At 43.3% G+C, this 23,338-nt stretch overlaps 1 protein-coding gene across 8 annotated transcripts in view; it reads left to right on the forward strand.

Annotated features, from left to right (window-relative positions):
- Positions 1-23,338, forward strand: part of RABGAP1L (RAB GTPase activating protein 1 like) — a 261,963-nt gene that overhangs the window by 223,538 nt on the left and 15,087 nt on the right. For 7 of the 8 annotated variants that reach the window (XM_054211199.1, XM_054211198.1, XM_054211200.1 and 4 more), the window contains one exon: positions 23,017-23,109. In XM_054211199.1, coding sequence (XP_054067174.1) covers positions 23,017-23,109 — 93 coding nt within the window. Of the gene's footprint in view, positions 1-950; positions 2,856-23,016; positions 23,110-23,338 lie in introns of those variants that run through there. The other variant, XM_054211204.1, reaches the window with a different exon arrangement.

Genomic DNA, 23,338 nt, shown 5'->3' on the forward strand with positions numbered 1-23,338 from the left:
CCTTGCCTTTTCCTTTCCAGTTCCTCTGGTGCGAGCACGCTACCACTACATCTGGGTGGACATATTTGCTTCAGCCAGTTTAATTCAAAAGATTTAGTTTAACTAGCTTGGTACTTACAATTTTGTGTGTTGGTTCAGAGTGTAGCACAGACTGTTAACATGGATGTAAAATGCAGGTTCGTAGGGATTTGTGGGCAGCTCAGCTCCATTAGCTTGAAACAGCAGCTGAAAAACATCCTTTTTAAAGTAAAGATATGCATTAGCCAACATCAAAAATCAGTTGTTGCAATTGCTAGTTAGAACATGCCAAAATGACAAGGACTCATTAAGAATAGATATGAGAAGAATTACTTGGCCAGTAATATAACAGTAACATGTAGATTTAGTGCTGTTAAATCATCATAACCTTTCTGTTTAAGATGAAAAAAAAAGGGAATACAGGTTCTGGTCTATAATTCCTTATAATTATGCTGCGTCTGCAGCTGCGGAGTACGTCTGATAATTTGCATTCTCCACCTCCTGCCCTTATTGCAGAATTAAATTGGTGTCTCATTAACACAGGAATGTTTGTTGTTACACCGCCTGCTCTCTCCCCTGCGCCCACACGACCGTTCAGGTGCCATGTCGGTCCCTTGGGAGCCCCCGAGCGGGTGCCAGCGGGACAGGGGGTGTGTGGGAAGGGACTTTCTTTACCTCTTACAACAGGTGCCTTTGTCAGCACATCTCAGAGGCGGCCGAGGAGGAGCCACTCTCAGCCCGACCCTTTTAACTTCTGCTGCAAGGGAAAAAAAAACCCCACCCCAGAAGGCAATGAAAGCGAAGAGGAAGCGGTCACTGAAAGCGTTTCGGAAAACCCAAGCGGAATTTAGCACAGCAGGTATGGTCTTTGTCCAGGTGACACGGAGAGCGATCTCGCCAGCTGGATATCGCTTCAGGATCGGAATCTGACATAACTCTGCTGTGGGAATTAATTGGAAAGAATTTCCAAGCCTTTGAAGAAAAATTTTTTAAAAATGCACTGTAGGCGCATTTCAAGGAAAAAATACTTTTCTTCCTTCTGCAAGGGTTAAGCATGATCAGAATCTGCTTTAGTCTCAGGGATTTAACCTCAAGTGCTGCATTTTTTGTTTGCCATAAGCCTATTAGAACTCTCTCTGTTTCCTAGCAATAACATGTAATTTCCCCCCCTATTTAAGTGCAAGAGATGTTGGGTTTTTAATCCTGTACGCTACAGCTATTGCTCAAGTTTCCTATTCAAATGCAAATAGCACCTGGTGCTATTTAGATACCTGTGTAATCTTTGATAAAGGTACTCCAGGAGCACAGGAAAAAGAGAAAAGCAAGGTGGGTCTGACCCTGTTTATTCTGGAAAGCGAGAGTGTAAACATATGCTGCTGGCAACCCGCACTGGAAATCTCTACCAGATTTGCAGCATCCAGCACATGCTCTTTTTGGAGACAAATGCGCAGCTGAAACGATTTAAGTTTCTTGAGCAGGTATGATGTTTCACCAGGAAGAACAAAAGGCTTCCAGAGAAGATAAAAATGTAGTGGATGAGTCTAAGCAGAAGTGCCGATTTGGTCAGGAGGTTTATCTTGCCTGGCTCTCCTGAAAGGAGTTTCTTTTTGGGACATTCTGTTTATTTCGTCAAATCACTGATTATTTTCTGGATTTTCATTCGTAGTTTTGAGAATATTGATTCTTAGTGTTTTTTTCAGCGTTTTCTCCTTGTGCTGTTTTTTTTTTTCTGTGTCGGGTAGATGTTACAATAAAGGAATTGGAAAGTCAGGAGCAATTTGGAAGGCAGCTACGCTGTTTAGGACTCACAGACAAGAGATACCACATCACTTCTTGATTTAAAGCAAACCAGTCCCAGATTCAGGTTAAAAACCTTCTACTGTGGAAACTTTCAATTGCATAAATTGGTTTTATTCCGTTTGTGGAGGTGTGAGTTTATCCAAGGAAGAGCTTACAGCCTCCGTTGCATTTTGCATGACTGTTTTACCCTGTATTACGAATGGGTAACTGAAGGACTCTTTCTGGAAGGTTGTGACTTGATGCCATCATCTTCCTCCTAAAATCATAAAGCATCTACATGGCACAAGATGCAATTTGGATCTGCGTAAAAGAGAAAGCGAGTGTTTTTCAAGAGTTTAAAGGAGAGATTTAGAAACTCGTGGAAAATTTCAAGGAAGGTCTGAAAGAAATCATCATTACACCAATCTCTGTGAGTTTACAAATAAGGCAAAAGGGGCAATTTATCGGAAAGCGAGACTCTACTAACAAGAATATCGGCTTTCTGTGGGAGAAAACCAGATATAAAGAATAAACAATTGCTACAAAGTTTTGAGAACAACAGAAGTGGTTCCAATCCTGCTGTCAAGCACTGACGGATCTTTTCTTGCTTAATACTAATCTGGTTTGGCCACTGCTTTTTCATCTTCAGCCTCGTATTGGAATTAAAACTGCTTCCCCAGCGTTCAGCAAACTCCAGCAAGTGCCTTTTGCACGTTGAGTGTTGGGAATGTGAGCAGGTGCTTCATATGTGCTTCCCATGACAACAAAAGGCACCTGAGAGAGGAAAACCCATCGGGGAGCTGATTTGCTGGGTCGTATTTTCTCTGGTGACACTCCTTCCTCATTAGCGTCCTCAGGTGGGTGTGAACAACCCACACAGAACTGAGCCAAGGTTCAGCCGTGGGTTGTCGGTCCGCTCTGGCTGCTAACGGCAGCTTGCCGGCAAAATGATGGAAGAAATCTCCATAACGGTGGCTTACGATGCCCATGTCTTTAGCCAGCTGTACGATGAAGACTTTCTGGCCAATCTGGTGGCAGTCAGCAAACCCAAATCTGTGGTAGGTGTTACTCTTGCTCCCTTGCCAGTAATGCTTAGGTTATACTCTTTCCAATAGTGAAGTCCTTCTGCTGAAAGCTATCTATTACTTATTTTCTCTTTTTGTTACATTTTCAGAAATTTGCTTTTGTGCATCGACAATGTTAAAATAACGTTTTACTTCAGAAGAGATAAGATTATTCAGATAATATCTTTCTGGGCTACTAAGTTTAGAAGATATTTGCTCAGTAGTATAATAGTTAAAGTAATATTTTTAAAATAATATTGAAACAATTGAAATAATAATTAAACTGGCAAATGACTGAACTTATCTAACCATGAAATCAGTGCTAAATGATCTAAACACAATGATGTGTTTTAGCATGTCAGTTAAAGATTTGGGCCAGATGCTCAATGTATATCCAGGGTCTGGGATGTAAGTCACTGTCATCACTAAAACTAAGAGAACCTGTCCCTTGCATGGGAATGGTGATTTAACACTTTTATATGTTCTTATGAAATCAGCATAAATATCTGTTAAATTTTTTTAGTTAAACATCCACTTCCTTTTTTCATAAATAGCCTATATCTTTATGTAAATGGCATGTATAGCATGGGCATCTTCCTCCCTCATGGAGATCCCAGCACTTGGAGGGAGCTACGTTTTGACTCTGAAGTCTGGTGCCAGAATTCATCTTTGGTCTCAAATTCTACAGCCCATGTGTGAGCCAGTCCACCTAGGAGCAGTCAAAAGAAGTCTTTGAAAATAAAAATGCATCCATAGGGGTTGAGCTTAACTTGAAAGCAGATACAGTTAAAATTTCAGTCTAAATACATATCAGGCTAATTATTTAGCAACCAATTAAGCATTCGCGTTTGCAGATTTTGGTCTGTACATGTGTTTGTATCCAGGTAGCTCATTAAGCTGTGACAAAGGGAGGTGTTCTCACCAAAATTTGCTTTGTTGGTATCTCGTGTAAAACCTCTTTACGCATATCTCCTGCTTGGGTTTTTCTGCCTGTCCTTGCTCCAGAAATCTCGGGTGTGTGAACTCGTCTCCTACAGACCTCCGGATCTAAAACAGAGTTCTGCCCAGTCCCTTATATTCTCGGGCCTTTTTCTCTCTCTGGCCTCCTCTATGCTAGAATTTACAAACTCTGTTAGAACAGTAAGCTAATAAATCTGGAAGTCCAGTGTACTCAAAACTGTGTACTTTAATAGGACCTGGTTGGAAATCGGTCTCCAAGTAGGCTTTAATTAAACCAGCATATTAGGAGTTGCATACTTCTTCCACACTGGATATTTTAAAATATGTAGCGTATCTTAATTCATTGTCCAGCCACAATCTTTTCTCTTTTTTCGCCTTAATGGATTGCTATGGCAGCATTGATTATTTGGACTGGTAGCCCCGAGTAGCATCTTTCCTGTGTTGCAGTAGGTCCAACAGGAGCCAGGCACGCACTGATGGGCTAGGAGAGGCCCTTCGGATGAGTCCCTCAGAGGAAAGGATGATGACAGTGGGGCTTCCTGGTGCCTCCTGCCCTCAACTGCTTGCATGTTCTGGAGCCAGTACTGCAGCTGTTTAAAACCTTTGTGGCAAGAAAACGTTTCATGGATGGCTTGCCCTGTAATTTAAATCTTTGAAAAGTACTGCTTAACTGGGCTTGGTGATGGCCTCTTAAATTCTGTATAGCTTCGGAGGAAAAGTAACAGACATTGCGCTATGATCTCTTGATTCCTCCAGATCAGCTGCGAGTGGCTGGAGGAGAGAGTAACTGTTGTGAAGACCACTACCTTACAGCTCCGCCTGATTTTGCCACTCTGAAAATGTGATGAAATAACTTTTAAAAAAAAAAATTCTCTATGAATGAACTACTTATCTCCTAGTAAACAGAGATACTTACGTGGAACAACCGTGGGAGGGAACAGTATCATTGTTACTATTATTTATAAGATCTTAATGATTGTCTTAGTGTACGCACATGTTCTTACCAACTCTTTTTTTTGTCCTTAATCAAAGAGTGTTAACGCATTTCAGCGCATTATGTACTAGTAAATAAGTTAAGAAATGTGGTTTTTGCAGGGTGTACATTGGAAATACTTAGCTACTCTTTTAAATGGTTTTCAAGTGTATTAACTAAGCAAATAATGGTGCAAACAACCTGAGGAGGTTTAAGATGAAGCTTGATGGGATTATGATAGGATTAGACAGTGCGTGGGAGCCTGCACTACTACGGGATGAGACACGATGACTCAGAAAGTTTCTTTCAGTTCTCTGCTGCTATGTTGAACCGTGGGACAAACTGCCAGTTGGGATAAGTTGGGGCAAATCCTGTTGACTCTGTCCGGGTCATTTTACCAGATGGCAGAAAGGTATGTACAGTACATAAAGTAAAATTCTGCAGAAAGAATTTGCAGAGTTTTTGTTTATTTTGAGAGTTCGTGCTAATAGGACAGGAATTTTTGCAATCTGGGATTCATCTGTTTGTTTGCAAAATCTGGGTTTCATTTATTTTTAAAGGAAGAGAAAAGTTTAAAAAAAAAAAAAGTTCTTTAAAGGCTTTCATCCTGTTCCGCAGTTTGGATGCCAAGGATGGTATTGTTGTAGTTCCAGAAATCTTGCAACTAGTAACTCATAGTTAATTTGGGTTAAGCAATCGGTCAGGGTGCACGGGAGCCTCTCTTGCTCAGAGGGGAGGGGCACATGTTCCAGCATGAAATGGCAAAGGGTTAGTTCCGAAACCAGGCCAGGCCCCGATGAAACCCGCTGTGGGTCGCTTGTGCTTCAGGTCAGCCCTGCGTAACCTTCTGACACGTCCGGTGCCGCGCAGGTAATGAACTTAATGAGGAAAATCGGAATTATCTGCTGTTCTCCAGGTCCCATCAATGGGAACACATGTCAATGGAAATGTGAATTTTTCATTGGAAAGCGTAGCAGGGGTTTTGTAGCATTGCTTTGATGCACTTAAATACCAGACAATTAAACAAGATGTAGATGATCGAGATAAGTTTTTGTTAAACGTGCTCCAAAGCAACACTGTATGATAGCAATCCTCCAACATATATTTTAATAAAATTAGTCATATTGCAGTGTGACCATGACACACGGTTGTTTTGCTGTGTGGTCTTGCTTTCAAGATTTCAAGTTATTCTGAAACTACTTCGCACAGACAGGCAAAGCAGCTTATAAAAGTAGACTGCTGTGTAGTTTGTGCAAGAATTGAGTAGCTTTACTCTAAAAAATTTCCATTCTCAACTTATTTGCAGAAAACTTGGACCCAAGGGGTTGTAAAAATGGTATACTAAGTGGTATAATCCTCTTAATCTGGAGTTGAAGGACATTCTTCTGGAAAGCTTCATTGTATTTTCATTTGCCTGCCTGCCTTGTTGTGTTTAGCTCTCTGTTCAAGCGAATTATCAGCCATTTCATAGACGCAATTCATGGTTACCCGCCGGCAGACTCTGCCGTGATGATTTGCAGGCTCTCGATTTCCCATCGAAGCCAGACTGAGGAGGTTCGCAGAGGGTGGGTGAACTGCAAAGTGGGTGAAAAACTGAGCGGCCTGGCAGGAGTGCAGGGCATAGTGGTCAGTGGGTGAAAGTCTAACCGGCAGCTGGCTGAATGGTGGTTTGAGGGCTGATACTGTTTAACATCCTCAGGATGCGCCCTGCTTTTCAATGGCAAAAACTTGGTTTTCAAGTCATAAAAGCTTGAGGGTGAGCGCTGGGCGCGCAGGAAGGTGGGTGTGCCATTCAGAGGAACCTCAGCAGGGGTGGGCTGAGAGGAACCTTCTGAGGTTCAAAAACCTCCCCGGGTTCCTCCCAGGGGAGGAATTAACTCCATTGTCTGTGCAGGATGGGGACCAAATGCCTGGATAGCATCAATGCAGAAAGAGTGTTAGGAGTCATGGTGGATGACAATTAATATGAGTGAGGCGCACGCCCCAGCGGTGAGGAAGGCTAGCTGTGCACCAGGCGGCGTTACCAAGAGCACAGCCACTATGTCAAGAGAAATGGTTATTCCCATCCACCCAGCAGTTGTGAGGCTGCGTCTCACACACTGAATCCAGTCTTGAGCCCCGACAGAGAAAAGGATATTCACAACCTAGAGCGAGTCCACCAGAGGGACACTGGGAAGGCAGGGGCAGCCGCATGGGGCGAGGATGAAAGGGTTGGGACAGCTTAACTGGTAGAAGAAAAAGCTCAGAAGGGATCTAATTGCAGCCTCCTGCCACCTAAAAGAAGGTCCTAGAGAGGATGGAGCCAAACTCTTCTCAGAGGCATGCAGTGAGTGACAGGACAATAAGAAATGGTCACGATTTGCAGCAAAGCAAATTGTGGCTCAGATCAGGGAAATAAAGCAGTTCTGCCCAGGGAGGCCTGGCATCTCCATTCTTGGAGACTTTCATGAGCAGCACGCTCTGACTTTGTACCTCTCCCTGCCTGAGCAGGAGGTTGGTCTATATGCCCACTGGAGAGCCCTTCCAATCTAATTTTTTCAATGAGTCTCTATTTCTGCCTCGTGTGGAGTCTTGCAGTGGGGAGGAGCTGGCAGCATTTGAGCCTTTGAAGACCGTCTTTCCCTGGGTGGCATTGCTGCTGGCACGCTGCTGCTGTTGCTACTGCCAGAGGAGGAATAAGGGAGTTTGGGTGGTCGCTGTTACGAGAACTGGCTCTTCCCAGCAGATACAATCCTCCGCTGCGCGCTTCCCTTCCCAGCAGAAGGAGGGATCCTGCTCTCAGAATGTCTCGCCTCCGTCTCTTCCTCCTCTGTGGGGCAGGAGCAGCCAGGTTCTGCCCTGATCCTCTCACTTTGTCTTTGCAGCAGCAATAATTTTCTTATATATGTGTATAACAAATAACAAATTCTATTTGTTAAACAGGTGATCCAGAAAAACAAAAGCTCTAATAGTTCTCGTCTTTCCCTTCCCTTGATTGCTCAAGTCCCTTTTGTGATTCCAGGACCCATCCACTCTTTAACTGTTTTGATTATCAGCAATTTTCTGTGTTCCACTCATACCTGTCATCTTTCTGGTTTCATTAGCTTTTCTGCAATTTCTTTTCCCAGTACAAATCTTCAATCTCCCAAAAAGTCAAATGAGCCATCTTTATATGGAATAGTAAAAATAACATGAAGTATCACCTGAACTTTTGTTTTTAGAAATTCTATATTTTTATTCCGCTTTAAGGAGTCAGTCCCACAATGTTATCTTCTTCCTCTGAAACTCTTCAAGATTTGAAGTTGGTGAAGGAAACTGCTCATATAAAGCTAATTAAATGGATTGTCTTATCAGACTATAGTTTGCTTACTAACTTATTTTAGATTTGAAAGTATAATAATACACATGAATATTAGCTTGGCTGCAATTTTTTTCTCATTAAGACTTGGTTGGCACCCTTGGATGTTAAAGCTAAACACATTAAAATAAAATCTCTTCCTTCCTTGGATTTCCCATGTTTTTAAGTCTTGAAGTTCCAGCATATTTAGGAAAACTGGCGCAGCTTCTGCGGTGTGAAACACCCATACAACCCCTGTCGTCCATAGATCCCTGTAGGCCAGAGAGGAGGCAGTTTACCCGCCATGGAGAAGCTCCTGGTCCCTCCTGCCACTAAACCCAGACTTGATTATGGAGCAGATGCTTGTCTGATAAAACTCGCAGAGTGCTTCTTTAACAGACACAACTCTAGCCCTAAATGTGGAACTGGTAAACAGTGAAGAAGCATATGTTTTATATTATGGTGATGTGTACCTGGCATATAATTTTATTCTTCTTCAGGCTTATTTGACCTTCATCACTCCTTTATTATTATATATGAAAATGGCTAATTGGTACTAAAATACCTTGGGCTATTTATTTTTATATTGCATCCCATTTGTTTTCTGCTGTCCTAAACCTTCAATGTGTGGCGCATTTTTGCTGGTTGATGTTATTGATGCAGAGTAGAACCTGTCAGAGGTGAAGCCGCAGCCTTTGGTGTGGGGGCAGAGGACGGTCACGGCCTTTGGCAGGCGGGGAGGGCAGGGGCTGCTGGGTTGCACCCAGCCCTGGTCTTCGGTATTGCATCAGCGCATGTCGGTCTGATGGCTTTCCTGTTCCTGTTAAACACTCTGTGGTGCCATCCCAGCCTGACAGCATCACTGTGTAGCCCATGTTTGGCATCGAGGTTCAAGTGCATGGAAGCAAGAGACGTGGTTCATCCTGCCACTGGCTCACAGAGGTCAAGGCTAGGCAGATCTTCCTCTTTCAATGATCTAAGCTTCATCTCTCTCATCCAACTTCATTCCAGTAGCGTTTTTTGAAAACTAAAAACTCTCTTAAATGCTCTTCTGGAAAAGCATCCAGCTCTCATTTGAGTGTAACAGGAGGCGGGGAAGGTATTTTTTCCCATGGTAATCTGTTAATCTCTTGCTGTTCACAATGTTTCTGACTTTTCATTTAGATTCATTCTGGTTTCAGCTTCCCCTCTTGGATCTGGCATACATTTTTGTGATGAAGTACAGCATTCTGTACCATTACTTATTTTATCCCTGTGAAGGTACTTACATGCTGTGACCAGCTCGGCTGTCTGCGCTCTCTTGTACAAACGGAGGAGCCTGAGCTCTTAAACCTCCTGCTGAGAGGCATTTACACCCTGCGCAGAACAGTTCAGTGGCTCTACTCTGCATCCTCTTTTTTTTTTTTTTTCTTTTTTTTTTTTTTTCCCCATCTGAATCTCCCAGGACCTAGATGCATTATTCCAGTACGGGTCTCAGTGACAAGATCTCCTGCCTTTCTCTCCACACCAGTTTGTTCCCAGTCCCGCACCACAATGCATGGCCTCCTGAACAGTGCCAGTGCAGCTGCTTGTGGGGCTGTGTTATGAATGGTGCTGTTACAATTAAAAAAATTTAAAAAATTAAATGAGCGTATTTTTGAAGGGTTGTTTTGTTCAGCTTGCCACCAGGCAGTGAGGCGGGAGGGTGAGCTACGTCTTGCCCAGCCGATGGCAGGCTGCTTTCACAGCATCTGCCTCCCGTTCCCCCACCCGTGGTTCTTCCCAGAGAGCGCAAAAGTTTCTAAACTTTTGCAAAGGTCCAAATAGTGCTTCCCTGGGACTGATCCCATCTCTTCAAGGGGTTCAACCCAAGCTGGAGGTCTACTGCTCCGGGCTGCAGTAGAGTTAAGCCCTGCATACGTTTGGTCAGGAGTCCGTACAGTGATGCGTTGCATTTGGGTAAGCTATTTCCAGGAATTCAAATATATGTGTGCAATTTTCTGGTCCTTCTCTTGTTCTTTACTGCTGTTTCTATCCAAGAGTCATCTGCAAATTTTATTAATGGGACTGTATTTTTCACTTCCAGTCCACTGATGTAATGTTTGATAGTGCTGGATCCTTTATGAGTCCCAGAAGGAACCCTTCAGGATGTCATTAACCCAAAATGAAAAATGTCATTGAATAATGATTCCCTTTAACAGCGGCTTTTTGACCCATTTCCTAAGCTTTTTAATTCATGCTTTATGGCTATTGGATACTCTTCTGGGGGTTTTGTTTTGTTTTTTAAAATAAATCTATCATGTGATAGTGAATCCAGTGCTAGAGAAGACTGTTACAACTATGAAGTTACTTTTATCAATCGAACCTGTATATAAAGAATAAAATGGGACCTACATTTTATAAAATTATGTCGCTGTGGAACCAGTTACATTCCTACTCTTGTTACCTGCTGGATCCTTATCAGCTCTGCAAGGTGTTTCTGTGGGTTTCTGGGTTTCAGCTAACCAGCCAAAGTCATCCAGATGGTTTGATTTTTTTGGTTCTTAAATATTGGTAATTCAGGATTTTCTTCTGGTCTAAGTCAATCTCTGCTGTTTTCAAGGATTTGCTTAAAAATGAACATCGGTGGACCAGAGATCTCATCTGCTAGTTCTGTCAGTACTTCTGCTCTGCGTAAAAACCTGCAGCCTGGTTTCTAACAGAGCAGAGCTGTTTTGCGGACAATTATGAGTCGTCTGAATTATAATTATTTTCAAGCTCTAATTATTAATGCATATGAACAAAGCTTAGGAATCCTCTTGTTTTCAATATGCTCCAGAATCAAGTCCAGCCTAATGAAACTCAAGAAAGAATTCAAACTTTTTTTGTTCTACATCTAGTTTCAGTTATTGTTTTATTTGTTCCTCATTAATAACCTATATTATTTTCTGTTTCTTTTCATGTTTGAAAGCATTTCTTATTGCTGCCCTCTTATTGTCATTGGATCAAGGCAGAATTATTTAAGCAATGTCTCAAATAAACATTTTATAAATAAGAACAGAATCTTTGTGATTAAACATTCAAAAGCAGGACATTTCAGTATTCTGGAGCATCCTCATTTTCTTCTTAAAAAGAATTCCAGGAAAACTGATACAAGTTTTTCTGGGCACTTGAGAAACTCTGTTTCTGTCATTACAAGCCCATTTGAAATAAGTTTCTAGACGTTATTGGTCCATTAGGTCTTTAGTTTTTAATGACCTTGGATGTGTTGGATATCAGTGTGAACCTTTGCAATTAAAGAGCAGTTGATGAGTTAACTTTGTAAGGCCTTTTTTCAACATTTAAATGCAGAAATGGTTAAATTAGAATAAAGTAGCATTTACCTTATTTGTCTCCCCACAGGTCAGGTGAGTGAGGTAAGATTGACACAGCCACTTCAAATCTGTTAGATTCAGTAGACATCAAATTAAGATGAGAAAGTGAAGTGAAAATGGAAGACCTGAAGCTCCTGAATTCTAAGCCTTCAGCTTTCTTACCTCACTTGTCTTTTCTTGTAGATTGCCATTAATATAATACATCACACCTTAGTAAAGCTATGTATATAATCATAGCAAATGCAAAGTAAACATATTTATCCCTGTTCTGTCAGTGTCTCCATGATCAGTATGTTCGTCAACCTTGAAAGGAGTGCTAAAACTAGATGAAAAGGCAGTTAATCTCTTTACAGAAACCTAATTTCTTAGTTACTAGAAGATGGAATAGAAAGTTTGTGTAGGTGAATGTGTTAGTTAAAAATATTCTGTCTTCACTGTCTACAACAATTTTCACTTTTTTTGAACCCAGTTCTCAGAAGACTTTAGCATAAATTCACTGCCAAAGTTGGAAAATGTATTTCAGTGGGTTTTATCTTGTTCAGTTTGTGCTTTCATGCACTATTCAATACGCACGTTTTTTTCTTTATTGCTTCCTTCTAGCTGTGTCAACATGAACTTAGAAAAAGAAATACATTGGCTGGAGTGTTGGTTATGCTGATCACTGATGTTTTAAAGCTGTAGGCTTGTCTTTTGTGCTAAGAAAAATCCAGGTGGTTTGATTTCAGAGTAGCATCTTAGTTACGCCAAGACAAAGCTCCGTGTATATACAAAGCGTTGTAGTTTTGCTACAAGGTAGAGTCACCGAAGTCATGCCAAGTTAAGAAATCATGGCATTTGTTTGTCCTTTACCTAGGAGATCGCAGAATCTGAAGTGTGTAAGGAAGAACAAGCACACAGAGAATGTCCAGACTCAGGTTGAGCTTCCATAGCAGGTCAGGCATGCTGAATTCTGCTGTCCCAAGACTGAGGGTCTCCTCCTTTCCATAGGAAGAGGAATGGGACAGAAAGCTTGGAAAGAAAACTGGGCTTTCTTCTTTGCGGCTGTTGGTACCAGAGGGTGAAAACAGTGGGAGCTAGATGTTGATGCTTGGCTTCCTTTTCTGCAAAAAGTGGGTGTTTTCCCTTTCTATGAGCCCTTTCTTTTGTGGGGCGCTCTCCTCAGCAGCAGCTCGGTTTTCCAGCTGAAGTTGGCAGCACGGACACATTCTGTCTTCTGCCTTCAGCCCCTCCTGCCTGATGCAGACTTCTTGCTTTGGTCAGTGCTCTTGGGATTTTCCCCGCTAGGTGATAAAGTGGAAGGTCTTGAGTTCATTGGTAATTGATTAGCCTGACGGGGTCTCAGCTAGACGTGATGGATGAGCGCAGGTCCCCACGCAGGTGAGGTGACAAACGCAGCCGGTTTAAAACAGCAGAAGGTTTAAAACCCAAAAAGCAGCCTTATACATACAGGTTTGTGAATTGGTACGCCTGCTTTGTGTCTCGTGGGGCTGACGCGCGGTGCTGCTGTTCCTGTCCCGGGGATGCTCCCCAGCAGCCGCTGACACGCACACATTAATGGCTGACTAGTGCTTTTCAACTCTCCTGGCCTGCCCTTCCTCTAGCCGCCTGCCAGCCCCGCGCCAAGGCCTTCTGCAGCTACCACAGAGGTGGGAAGGTGCAAATATGGCAAAACCCGAAGGATTACAGAGATAACAGAGCAGGGCAAGGATTAGTTATTGCAGTCAAATGCTTCGGTGAGCGTTTCTCATATCTTGGAAGTTGGACACTGTCCCACTTGTATTTTCAAAATGCTGATTATTTAGCGTGTGGTTTTATATAATTTATTTTTTATTTTGGGGTTTTAGCAGTAGCGTTTATGGAGCTGGGCAAGCAGAAAAAAGGCAAGGCTTTTGAGAAGATGTGGTAAAAGTTGTGTTAGTTGCTGAAATATAGATAAAAGTATTTCACATAACATCACATAACAGAAGTGATCGTAGAGTCCTGAATGTAAGTGTATGATGGTTCAGCTTTAATACAGAAAATGTATCTATTTTCTGCTAGTGGAGTAACACACTAAAAAGTAATTGCTCTTAGTAATTTGTGGATTTGAAATATTTGTAAAAGTAATGAGAAGTGTTTCAGCATCAAGCACCTCACCCCACATCAGAGAAGCCTGACTGTGAATTGAAACAGACTTGCAAATTTGAAGTGTGACAGCATTACAGTTTTCTTGGTACTGCAACAAAGAATTGATCGTGAATAATATTGACACATAGAACATGTGCTCAAAGAATACTGTGAGGTTCTTTACTGATGGGTATGGTTTACCGGAGCATACAGTCCAGAGCTGTGATCTAGCACCCATCCTCCATCTCAGGAAGTATAATTTTTGTTTTCGTCTTGTGCTGGGCACGGAGTGTGACAGGAGACAAGACATGGCTTGATAACTCAGCACAGTCAGGACAGGCAACTGGTTTCGCCAGTCTCGTGGCAGGTTTCGGAAGATGTATTCAGCCAGGGGTTTATTATCTGGAAGCTGTGGACTCTGTGGACTAAATGTGTTCAATGGGACAGGCTTTACAACCTTGATAACACAATATTTTGAACCTGGTTACTGACCAGTTGCTAGCCTTGTGTTGGCAATTTTCCCTTATTGCATGATAGTGAGCTAGGACTGTGTTAGTTTCAGCATCCTATAAACGAGGTCGGAAAGAGAAGCCTAAGACAGCTTAGCTACTTTCTGTATTGGGAATGGGTTGGTTTTTTGCTGAGTGATGCAAGAAAATCACTGGGGACTTTTTCCTGAATTTCTGATTGTGTTGTCACAGGGATGGTGGTGAAGACCTCACTTGTCTTCCCGCCCGCCCTTCTCTTCTATTGCTGTGATGTGCCAAGAAGTACAAGCAAAGCTCTAAAATTGTTGCGGGCAGATCTAAATCAGAGTGAATGATGTCCCTCAAAATGGAGAGAGCCAAGGGTCTGATTTTGCATAGTCACCGAGGATTCAGCACCGAATGCTGAATACCAAGAGGTGTATGTGTGTAAGGCAGACAAAACCCCTTGGAACTGTTACGTTATGAGGTACAAACCAAAGAATAAATTCTGCAATAGAAAAACTGCTGCTGTTCGTAACAACTGTGTTTTACAGAGCAGGGCGCTCAGTGTCAGTTCCCTGTTACCTGATCCTCATCTGTGGCCTCAGGATAGATAGGTAGTTTCATTTAGCCTATATGGTCTTTTGTAGCAGAGATCTCATTGTTCAGGCACTTGTTAAGTTATGCCAGATAATAAAAATGGCCTGGACCCAGATATTTTTCATCTAGAGTGTTTCAAATATTGGTATCCTTAACAACAATATTCCTGTTGACCAGAGCCAATTTAAATGCAAAATGAGTGCTTGCTGACAAAGTGGATATAGCTGTTTCCTTTCACGGCGTGCACCTCAATGCTAAAGCCCTTATCTGTACGCGAGAGGAAGCACTTTTTGTCTGGGTGAGCTGCCTGACATCAGCTGCAAGTATATCAAATAATCAGCCATTTCCAAGCACTGTTTTTGAGCCACTCAGGGCGTCTCTTTTTTTTTTGCTAAAACAAATAGAGTTGAAGTGGATAATAAGCCCTCCATATCTCAAAGTGAAAATGAATTTTTGAATGCTGAAAACCAATTTGGGGATCTGAAAAGGAGTGTTTTGAAGAAGCTCTGCCACAAGGCAGAACACGCTTTCCTTGAACCCTTATGTTTAAAATGCAGATTCCCCTGCAGTCAATATATGTGCCTCTCAAACACAAGCACTGTGGTGAGTGCTAAAGTACACGCCGCTGTTTAGAGCTACAGTTCAGGGAATCTGAATTTCGTTCGCTTTTCCTGGGTTGCCACTGGATTGCTGTACAATGAGGCTTATTGAATATCTCTCGGTCTGAGCTTACTCTTTTAACTTGGTTATCTGTATTGCTAATTGAGCCTAACTAAGCAGATCTTTAAAACAGCAGGGCTATGGAAGAACAATGTGTTATGCCAGGTTCAGCAGGTTTAGATGAACGGAAGTACACTGTAGAGATTAAAATCTGACAAAAGGATCTGGTGCTAGAAATCATCCAGCATCACTGACTGGGGCCGCTGCCATTTTGAATCACAGCAAATTGTGCAGGTACTCTGTAAATCTTGCAATCTGCCTTTTCCCTCTTTTTATAAGTTCCTGTGGGTGTCTCAGTTGCAACTGAAGTATTTTGATAATGGACTCATATGGAAGAATTAAATAAAAATAAAAACTCACAGCAAAGCTGATTTCCTTTGCCTCCAGCCAGCTTTCAAATTAGATTTGTGTTATCCTGAAGACTGTCTTCAGGAGGTCTTAACACCTACAGAGCTGGCAACGAGGTGGTGTTGCAGGAGGAACAAAACTCTCCCCTGGCAAGGAAGGGATACTTGGGTGTGCTGGTGTGGAGCAAGCTGCTTTGCTGATATAAAAAGAGCATTTCTATCCATTCTTTTTCCCAAAGGCGAGGTGCAGAGAGATGCTGTTCTGCAGCAGGCATTCAGATGGGCACGCGTGAAGCAGACAATCTCTCCAACACAATGTACATTTCCAAGGAATTTCAGGGAACATCTCCTTCCTGCCGGCATAGATGGTAAAACAGCATCTGACACTTGGGGCTTTTATTGTGCTGCGTGTAACACACGAGCTTGAGCGAGTAACAGCACTGTGGAGCCACCTTCATCCAAAGCCAGGCTGCGATGAGGATCATGCTGCAATCAGATGACATCAGAGAGGCTGCTTCACAGAAACTTTTTTGATCATGCTGCCCCGAACCCAGGGGTTAGATGAGATTTATGAGGTTTAATAACCTCATATGACGTTATTAACCTATTATAACCTGTATGACGTTTAATAAGGCCAAGTGCTGGGTCCTGCATTTTGGTCACAACAATCCCAAGCAACGCTACAGGCTTGGGGAAGAGTGGCTGGAAGGCTGCCCAGCAGAAAAGGACCTGGGGGTGCTGGTGGACGGCCAGCTTAATGTGAGCCAGCAGTGTGCCCAGGTGGCCAAGAGGGCCAACAGCATTCTGGCTTGTATCAGGAATAGCGTGGCCAGCAGGAGCAGGGAAGTGATTGTGCCCCTGTACTCGGCACTGGTGAGGCCTCACCTCGAGTACTGTGTTCAGTTCTGGGCCCCTCTGTACAAGAGGGACATAGAAGTGCTGGAGCGTGTCCAGAGGAGAGCTGCCAGGCTGGTGAGGGGTCTGGAGACCAGGTCATATGAGGAGAGGCTGAGGGAGCTGGGTATGTTTAGCTTGGAGAAGAGGGGGCTGAGGGGAGACCTCATTGCCCTCTACAACTACCCGAAAGGAGGTTGGAGAGAGGTGGGTGTTGGCCTCTTCTCCCAGGTGAATAATGACAGGACCAGAGGAGATGGTCTGAAGTTGTGGCAGGGGAGGTTTAGATTGGATGTTAGGAGGAATTACTTTACTGAAAGAGCGGTCAGGCACTGGAACAGCCTGCCCAGGGAGGTGGTTGAGTCACCTTCCCTAGAGGTGTTTAAGAAACGTCTAGATGTGGCGCTTCAGGGCATGCTCTAGTGGCAGAGAGTGTAGGTTGTTTGGTTGGACTCGATGATCTCAAAGGTCCTTTCCAACCATGAAGATTCTATGATTTATGATGTATTTTAGAGTGGGGGATGTCTGGGCCTGAATGTGATGCTGTTGTGAGGTGAGATGCTGATGAGGGCTGTTCCGCTCGATTTCAAACCTGCGGTGAAACAGGTTGTTACCAGTGCGCCCTTCACCACACAGTGACAAAAGGAGAAATGGGAATTCCTCAAGCTGTGTTCCAGCTTGTGAATTTGCTTTAGGTAGCAGCTGATTTTAATCCCTACATTTTTTCTGCAAATGAGTGCTGCAGATTTTCTTCTCTACAGACTACCCAGCGCAAACAGAGTTTTGTGAGAAATTTTGATTTGTCCTGTTTCCTCTCAGATTTCATGCTTGTGGCACCTCATTGTAGATACAGTTGTTCTGATTGTATTGCATAATATCTAAATATGAAGTCCCACTCACCCCCTTTAAAGTCTAATCCAAGAGACAAGTCTGTTGTATCAACGTGTTACTGTGGGTTTTGTTCTTTCTGTGCCATCACTGCATCCTCCCAAAAGAAAACCAAATTTCTTATCTACTTCTGAGTCTTATTCCCAGTGATAGACATTGCAAGATACTTCTTCATGCCTTTTGGCAACTGCATTTGAAGAAAAGGGTGATACAGTTATCCGTAGCAATGGCTGCACAGAGCAGGAGAGCACCGAGTTATTTTCTTTGTATGTTTTTGTTTTATTAAAGCCTCAATTTGGCCTAATGAAGTGTTTAAATAGAGCTATATTATCCTTCCTTGAACCTGATTTGGTCATTTTAAATATGAAGTATTAACTAGAACAAATCGATACAACAACGGTGAGGGTGAACTGAGACGATGCTCGTGATCTGAAATTTGTTGCTAATCTGCTGTGTGAGGTTCTGTTCAAAGCTTACAGCCCTCACATGACACGCTTCGCAGAACCAAGCGCCGCTTTGAAATTAACTTGCTTTTGATATTGTTTTAAATGATAATGCGAAGAAAATGAATTAGGCAGAAGCGTAACTGGTATCTCCTGGAGAGGGGCAGAGGCCGCGGTGGTTTGTGAGGGCCTCCCGCAGCCGGCGCTCCTGTCTGCGGGCCAGGGCTGGGACAGGGCTGAGGGACACGTCCTGGCCCTGTCACCTGTGCCTGGAAGCGGCCGGCTTTGCAGCCGCGAGGAGGGCCTGGCCACCTCATGGGGAGGGCCTGGCCACCTCACGGGGACCGCAGCCCGGGACGCGTGCGGTGGATGAACCAAACGGGGAGCTGGGCTGCGGCCGGTGGTCGCTGTCGGCGCTTGCCCAAAGCCAGCGTGGGGTCTCCCGCATTGCTCACCAGCACAACCCCTGCTTGGGGGGGGGTGCCCGCCCCCCACCTCAGTCAGACATACCAAGCAAATCCATCGCCAGCGAGACAGAAAGTCACCGGCTTCAAAAATGGGAAAGGAAAGCATTGCACATTTTGTTAATTGGCTTTTTTCTTCTTTTTTTTTTCCTTCCACATTGAGGTGAGAACTAGGGAGGAAAAATATTAAGAGTGCAGAGATCACAGAAGATTGGTTACATTGTTAGTGTGATGGGACAATATATTCTTGGAGTGTTTATGCAGTGCTAGATAGAGAAAAGAAGCGGGAATCTGGGAAGGAGATACTGCTCAGTCTGGCATTGTGGCGGTGCTGGAAATTAGGAATCAGGTAATAGGATTTTTCTGTCTGGATCAGCCTCTGCCTGTCTTCAATATGTTCAGGAAATCATTTTACATCTCTGCTTCCATTTCCTTGGCTGTCAAATGAACATAATGATAACTACCTCCTCTGAGTGCTCGTGCTTCATTAGAGCAATAAAACATTTCGGAGGAAAGAGCCGTAGATGTGTGATTTATTAGTCCAGCGAGGTCAGGCTGAACTGTCTGTAAACAGCTGAAGGAATTGCAGGAGGGAGGGGTCTCCCGGCGCTGAGCGGATGCCGATGCTCGGCACGCCGCCAGCGTGCAGCATTGCCGGGGAAGGTGAAGCGGATCTTCCCAGCCTGGGCTGAACAGGAGGGCAGCTGAAAACAAAAGTATTTTTGTTTCTCACCTGCCAGGTATCGCCTCACTGCAGTGAGTCCTTCAAGCGTTCAGTGCACTAGCCTGTTGGGTTTCCTCAGGAAGAGGTTTTGCTTGTTCAGTTCTTCTGCGTGGATGTTTTATTAAGATGCTCCGCATGGCTTTTTCTGAACGTACGACTAGTTGTGACGTGATTTTATGCTTGAACACGATAAAATAAAATGAGTCAAGGAGATAAGATACTGAGATAAACAGATGAGCAATGTTTATAAACCATAAGAGTCTCCTAAATTTGATAACCGTCGGTTCTAGCCAATATACCTGATGGTGTTAAAGAAAGAAGAAATCAATATTGCAGAAGCTTTTACAGAAAATTTATGAGCACACTTTGTTCAGGAGCAATCCATGAAGATTGAAGCATAGCTAGTGCTCTGCACTTACTTACAAAAGGGCTTACAGAGAAGTCCCTTGTTGAATTCACAAACCGTTTCAGGGATTTAAATTGGGGAATATGGAAATGGGCTTTTAAATATAATTTTTTTTTCGTTTATTAGTGTATACCCAGAAGAAAGTGCTGTAATAAATTATCAGACTCCTTTGAGTAATGTGGCTGAATAAACAGTAACAGTGAAGCATAGTCCCTGCCAAAGTTATTAAGCATACCTGCTCAAGTTTATATTTTATGGGATAAGTGGATTAGTATGGACTGGTTTCCTAATAGGAATTTTCTCCTCCACCCCCAACCCTTAGGATAGACTTTCACTGAGTTTAAGTACTTTGCAGTTAAAAGTTGTAGCATAAATAGATACTAATGCGCAGAAGTTGATATTCTTTCAGCAAGCACAGAAACCATTTTCTGTGTCACAAGATACTTCCTTACACCCTGATGCTTACTCCTTTTGTGATTTGATCCCTGTTTCAGGTATTACTGACTGTTATCATGGGTAGGAAAGTGTTGCCAGGCTGTTTGCTTGCTGGAGCACATACCGGGCACGTCCCTTATCCCAGGCCACGGCCGCAGTGTTCGTGGGCAGCTCCTGTGGTGGTGAAAGAGACACTTTATCCCTCATGCAGGCACAGAGCTGCTATGAATTAAAATTTAAGAAAGTAAAGGAGAATGGACACATAAGAACAGGTGGCGGGAAGAGTTACCAGGCATTAAGAAATGGTTAATTGTCAGCGAGTGGGAGCAGGGGCTGTGAAGACAGTGGAGAGCAGAGTTAAATGAAGCGGCCGACTCTCGTTCTCCCCTGCTTTCCTAAGGTTTTTGATGTGAGGTGTTCAGGTTAGTTTCTGGTGGTGTTGAAGCAGATGATTAAGTGCCAAAGAGACTCTGTGCAAGTTAAATTCTGCCTCATCTCAATAAGAAAATAAGAGGAAACCAGAGAAATAAGGCTCCTCTCATGCAGCTTAAAAAGTTAACATTTAAAAAATGAGGAAGGAGAGCTGCTGCTGCGTGTGAGGCTGTCGCCAAGAAGCAGCGGTCACCTCTTCAGGCACAGGCTCAGCCTGGTGAGGGACAGCTGTGGCACAGTGCTCAGCGTAGGCATTTGGGTCACAGCAGTGCTTTATATCCCTCCTCCTCTCTCGGTAAGAGTCACTTACATCGTTACCTTTATGCTGTATTTTGCCTGTATCTTGTGGACTATAGAGAGAACTACGATTTTTGTTCACAAGTAATTTAAGCAGATCTTGTGGTTAAAGGGAAAATGGTGATGCTGCTCTGGGCAGCTGTAAAGGCGAAGCTGTTGGTGGTGGCTGCGGTGGTCAGTGGAGACAGTCCCTGACAGCTGGCACCGGGCTGGGGTGCATATGGCACCTCGGCATAAACATGGGGGAACTGCTGGGGGGGAAAGGATTGTGATTGTGCAGTTTTTACCTTTGCTTTCCACTCTTTTCTCCCTATTTACAAAAAAAAAAAATAAATCTTACATCTCCTTGTTCCTTCAGACAGTGGGATTCTTACTGAAGTATTTGTGTGGCTGTGTGAATGGGAGGCTTGTCTCTCTTTGTAGTAAGACTTCATTCTTACATGTACTTTAAAGGCTTTATTGAAAAGCATCAAGACTTAGGCAAATCTTTGGTTGAACAGATCATCTTCTAAGTTAGACAAACGTTGCACCTTTTTGCCATACTGTGCCACAATCTCTCCCTCATATTTATCTTTATTTTCTGCTGGTTGCATATTGGAGCACAAAACTCCACAACAGCCCAGGAGAAGGAGGTTTGGAGGGTGTCCTCATAACGCTCCAGCCTTGATCTGCTGCTCTGAATACGATCCCAGTGAGCACCGTGGAGGGATCAGGCTTCGGATGTGTGATTGCTTGGCTTCGTTTAAAATACTACTCTGAAATGATTTCTTATTCTTAAATATTAAGTAGCCTCAACAGTTTCAAGTTGCAGCTAAGACAAAACGGGCGGGGTTCCCATCTTTAAGGTTGCTTAGTTGAAAGGTACAAAAGCGTCTCTGAGTTAGTTTCATTTCATTGTGTTTTGCACTATTAAAAGTCAACAAAGTGAAACTGTCTTCTGTGTTTGTCCAAAGTGCTTCATGTTTTTATGTTTACCCTTTTCTCTTTGCTTTGTTTAGGGGGGTTGGTTTAATATTACATCAGTAATTGTGGGTGTTAGTGCTGCTTTATTCATGCTCACTGTCACTGTGCTTTGCAGATCATGGGTTTCACTTTTTCTACCTGTACTTCCCAGAGGCCTCTGCAGTGACGCTGAGAACTTGCTTGGTCCCTTCCTGTATCGCAGAGGAAGGAGGTATTAGGTTGAAAACCAATAAAGGGAAAAACAACACCCAAAAGTACACATAAACTCGTATCTCTGCTCAGTGGCAGCAATGTTTTGCCCTAAGGCAAGGTGACAGTGGCATGTCCTCACACCAGGAGTCAGCTAGACACGATCGATATTGGCAAGAGGAACAGACACACACACACACATACATATATATATATATATATATATATATATATATATATATATATATATATAACAGATCCAGGAAAAGCATATGTTTACAAGTCATGATGCTGCATCATGTTCGGGATCTCTCCGGCTGCCAGCCAACACTTAGCGGGGCCGGCTTGTTGTTGTATGGTGGGGACAGTCATGCTATCAAAGTCTCCAGAGAAAGATGGGATCGCTCATGTAGCACAGGGTGCCCAACTAAAAGGTGAAAGTAAAGCACAGGATCTCTGTGCTTTGTTTAAAAAAACACAGGTGTTCTTGGTGTACCTTGATTTAAGTTGAAGCTGTGGTTTCCCAGAAATCAAGCTGTCTGGGACTTCACCTTTCTTCATGGTTGTTTACCGAATTTGCTTGTGATTTCTGTGTAGTCGCCTCACTGTTTCCCTGCTGCGGCTGGCAGCGAGCACTGCAGCATCTCCACCTTGGCCTCAGAGGAGTCTGATGCCAAACTGCACGAGGGCATTGGTCACAATCTATAATTTAGATATTAATACTCTTTCAGCAATAAAAAAACATTACTCTGATCTCCCCCAGGGAATTGCCAAGTCCTTTTGCATGCGCGCACCTTTCTTCTAATCTCACTTTTAACAGTTTTCTTGCTAGGACATTGTTTTGTTGATTCATACCTATTAAAGCGTATTTTCCTCTTCCCTGTTCTCTCACTCCTGTTCACGCATTTTTTTCTTCATGTTAGTCTTATTAAAATGTCTGTACTTCACTCTTGTTTTCCGTTAAATATTTGAATAATTAACAGTAGTAGGCACAGAAAGATTTCTGTCGATGTGAAGTGTATTGCTAAGTGTTTGACATGGCTTGCTGAGCAGGGAAGGGGGGGCAATGGGGAGTGACTTTACTTCAGCAGCAGCTTTCCAGCACTTCCTTGGCTTCCTGTTTGCAAGGAGAGCTTTCAGACAGCCTTTCCGGTGTTTCTTTAATCTTTAAATGCATGTTTTTCAAATGTGTTCCCCAGGTGCCAACAAAGAAGCTGAAGAAATATGAGAGAGAATACCAAACAATGCGAGAGAGCCAGCTGCAGCAGGAAGATCCGATGGACAGATACAAGGTATGGGAGATGCTCTGTGGGAACCTGTTTCACTGCTGAATCCCGTGGGGAGTGACGTGGTTGCAGAGGTGCACGTACCGCGCTCACCTCTCGGGGATATGCCGGTGCAGATTTTAGGGAATTTAAGTGGCAGGTGAAACTCATCCCCCTTTCTTGAACAAGCACTTAAACACTTGGACGTAGTGTTCTTTCCAGGACTATTTCAGTCACAATTTGTAACTCTCAAGAC

This window comes from Rissa tridactyla, chromosome 8 (genome assembly GCF_028500815.1).
Source record: "Rissa tridactyla isolate bRisTri1 chromosome 8, bRisTri1.patW.cur.20221130, whole genome shotgun sequence".
NCBI classification, from domain to species: Eukaryota; Metazoa; Chordata; class Aves; order Charadriiformes; family Laridae; genus Rissa; species Rissa tridactyla.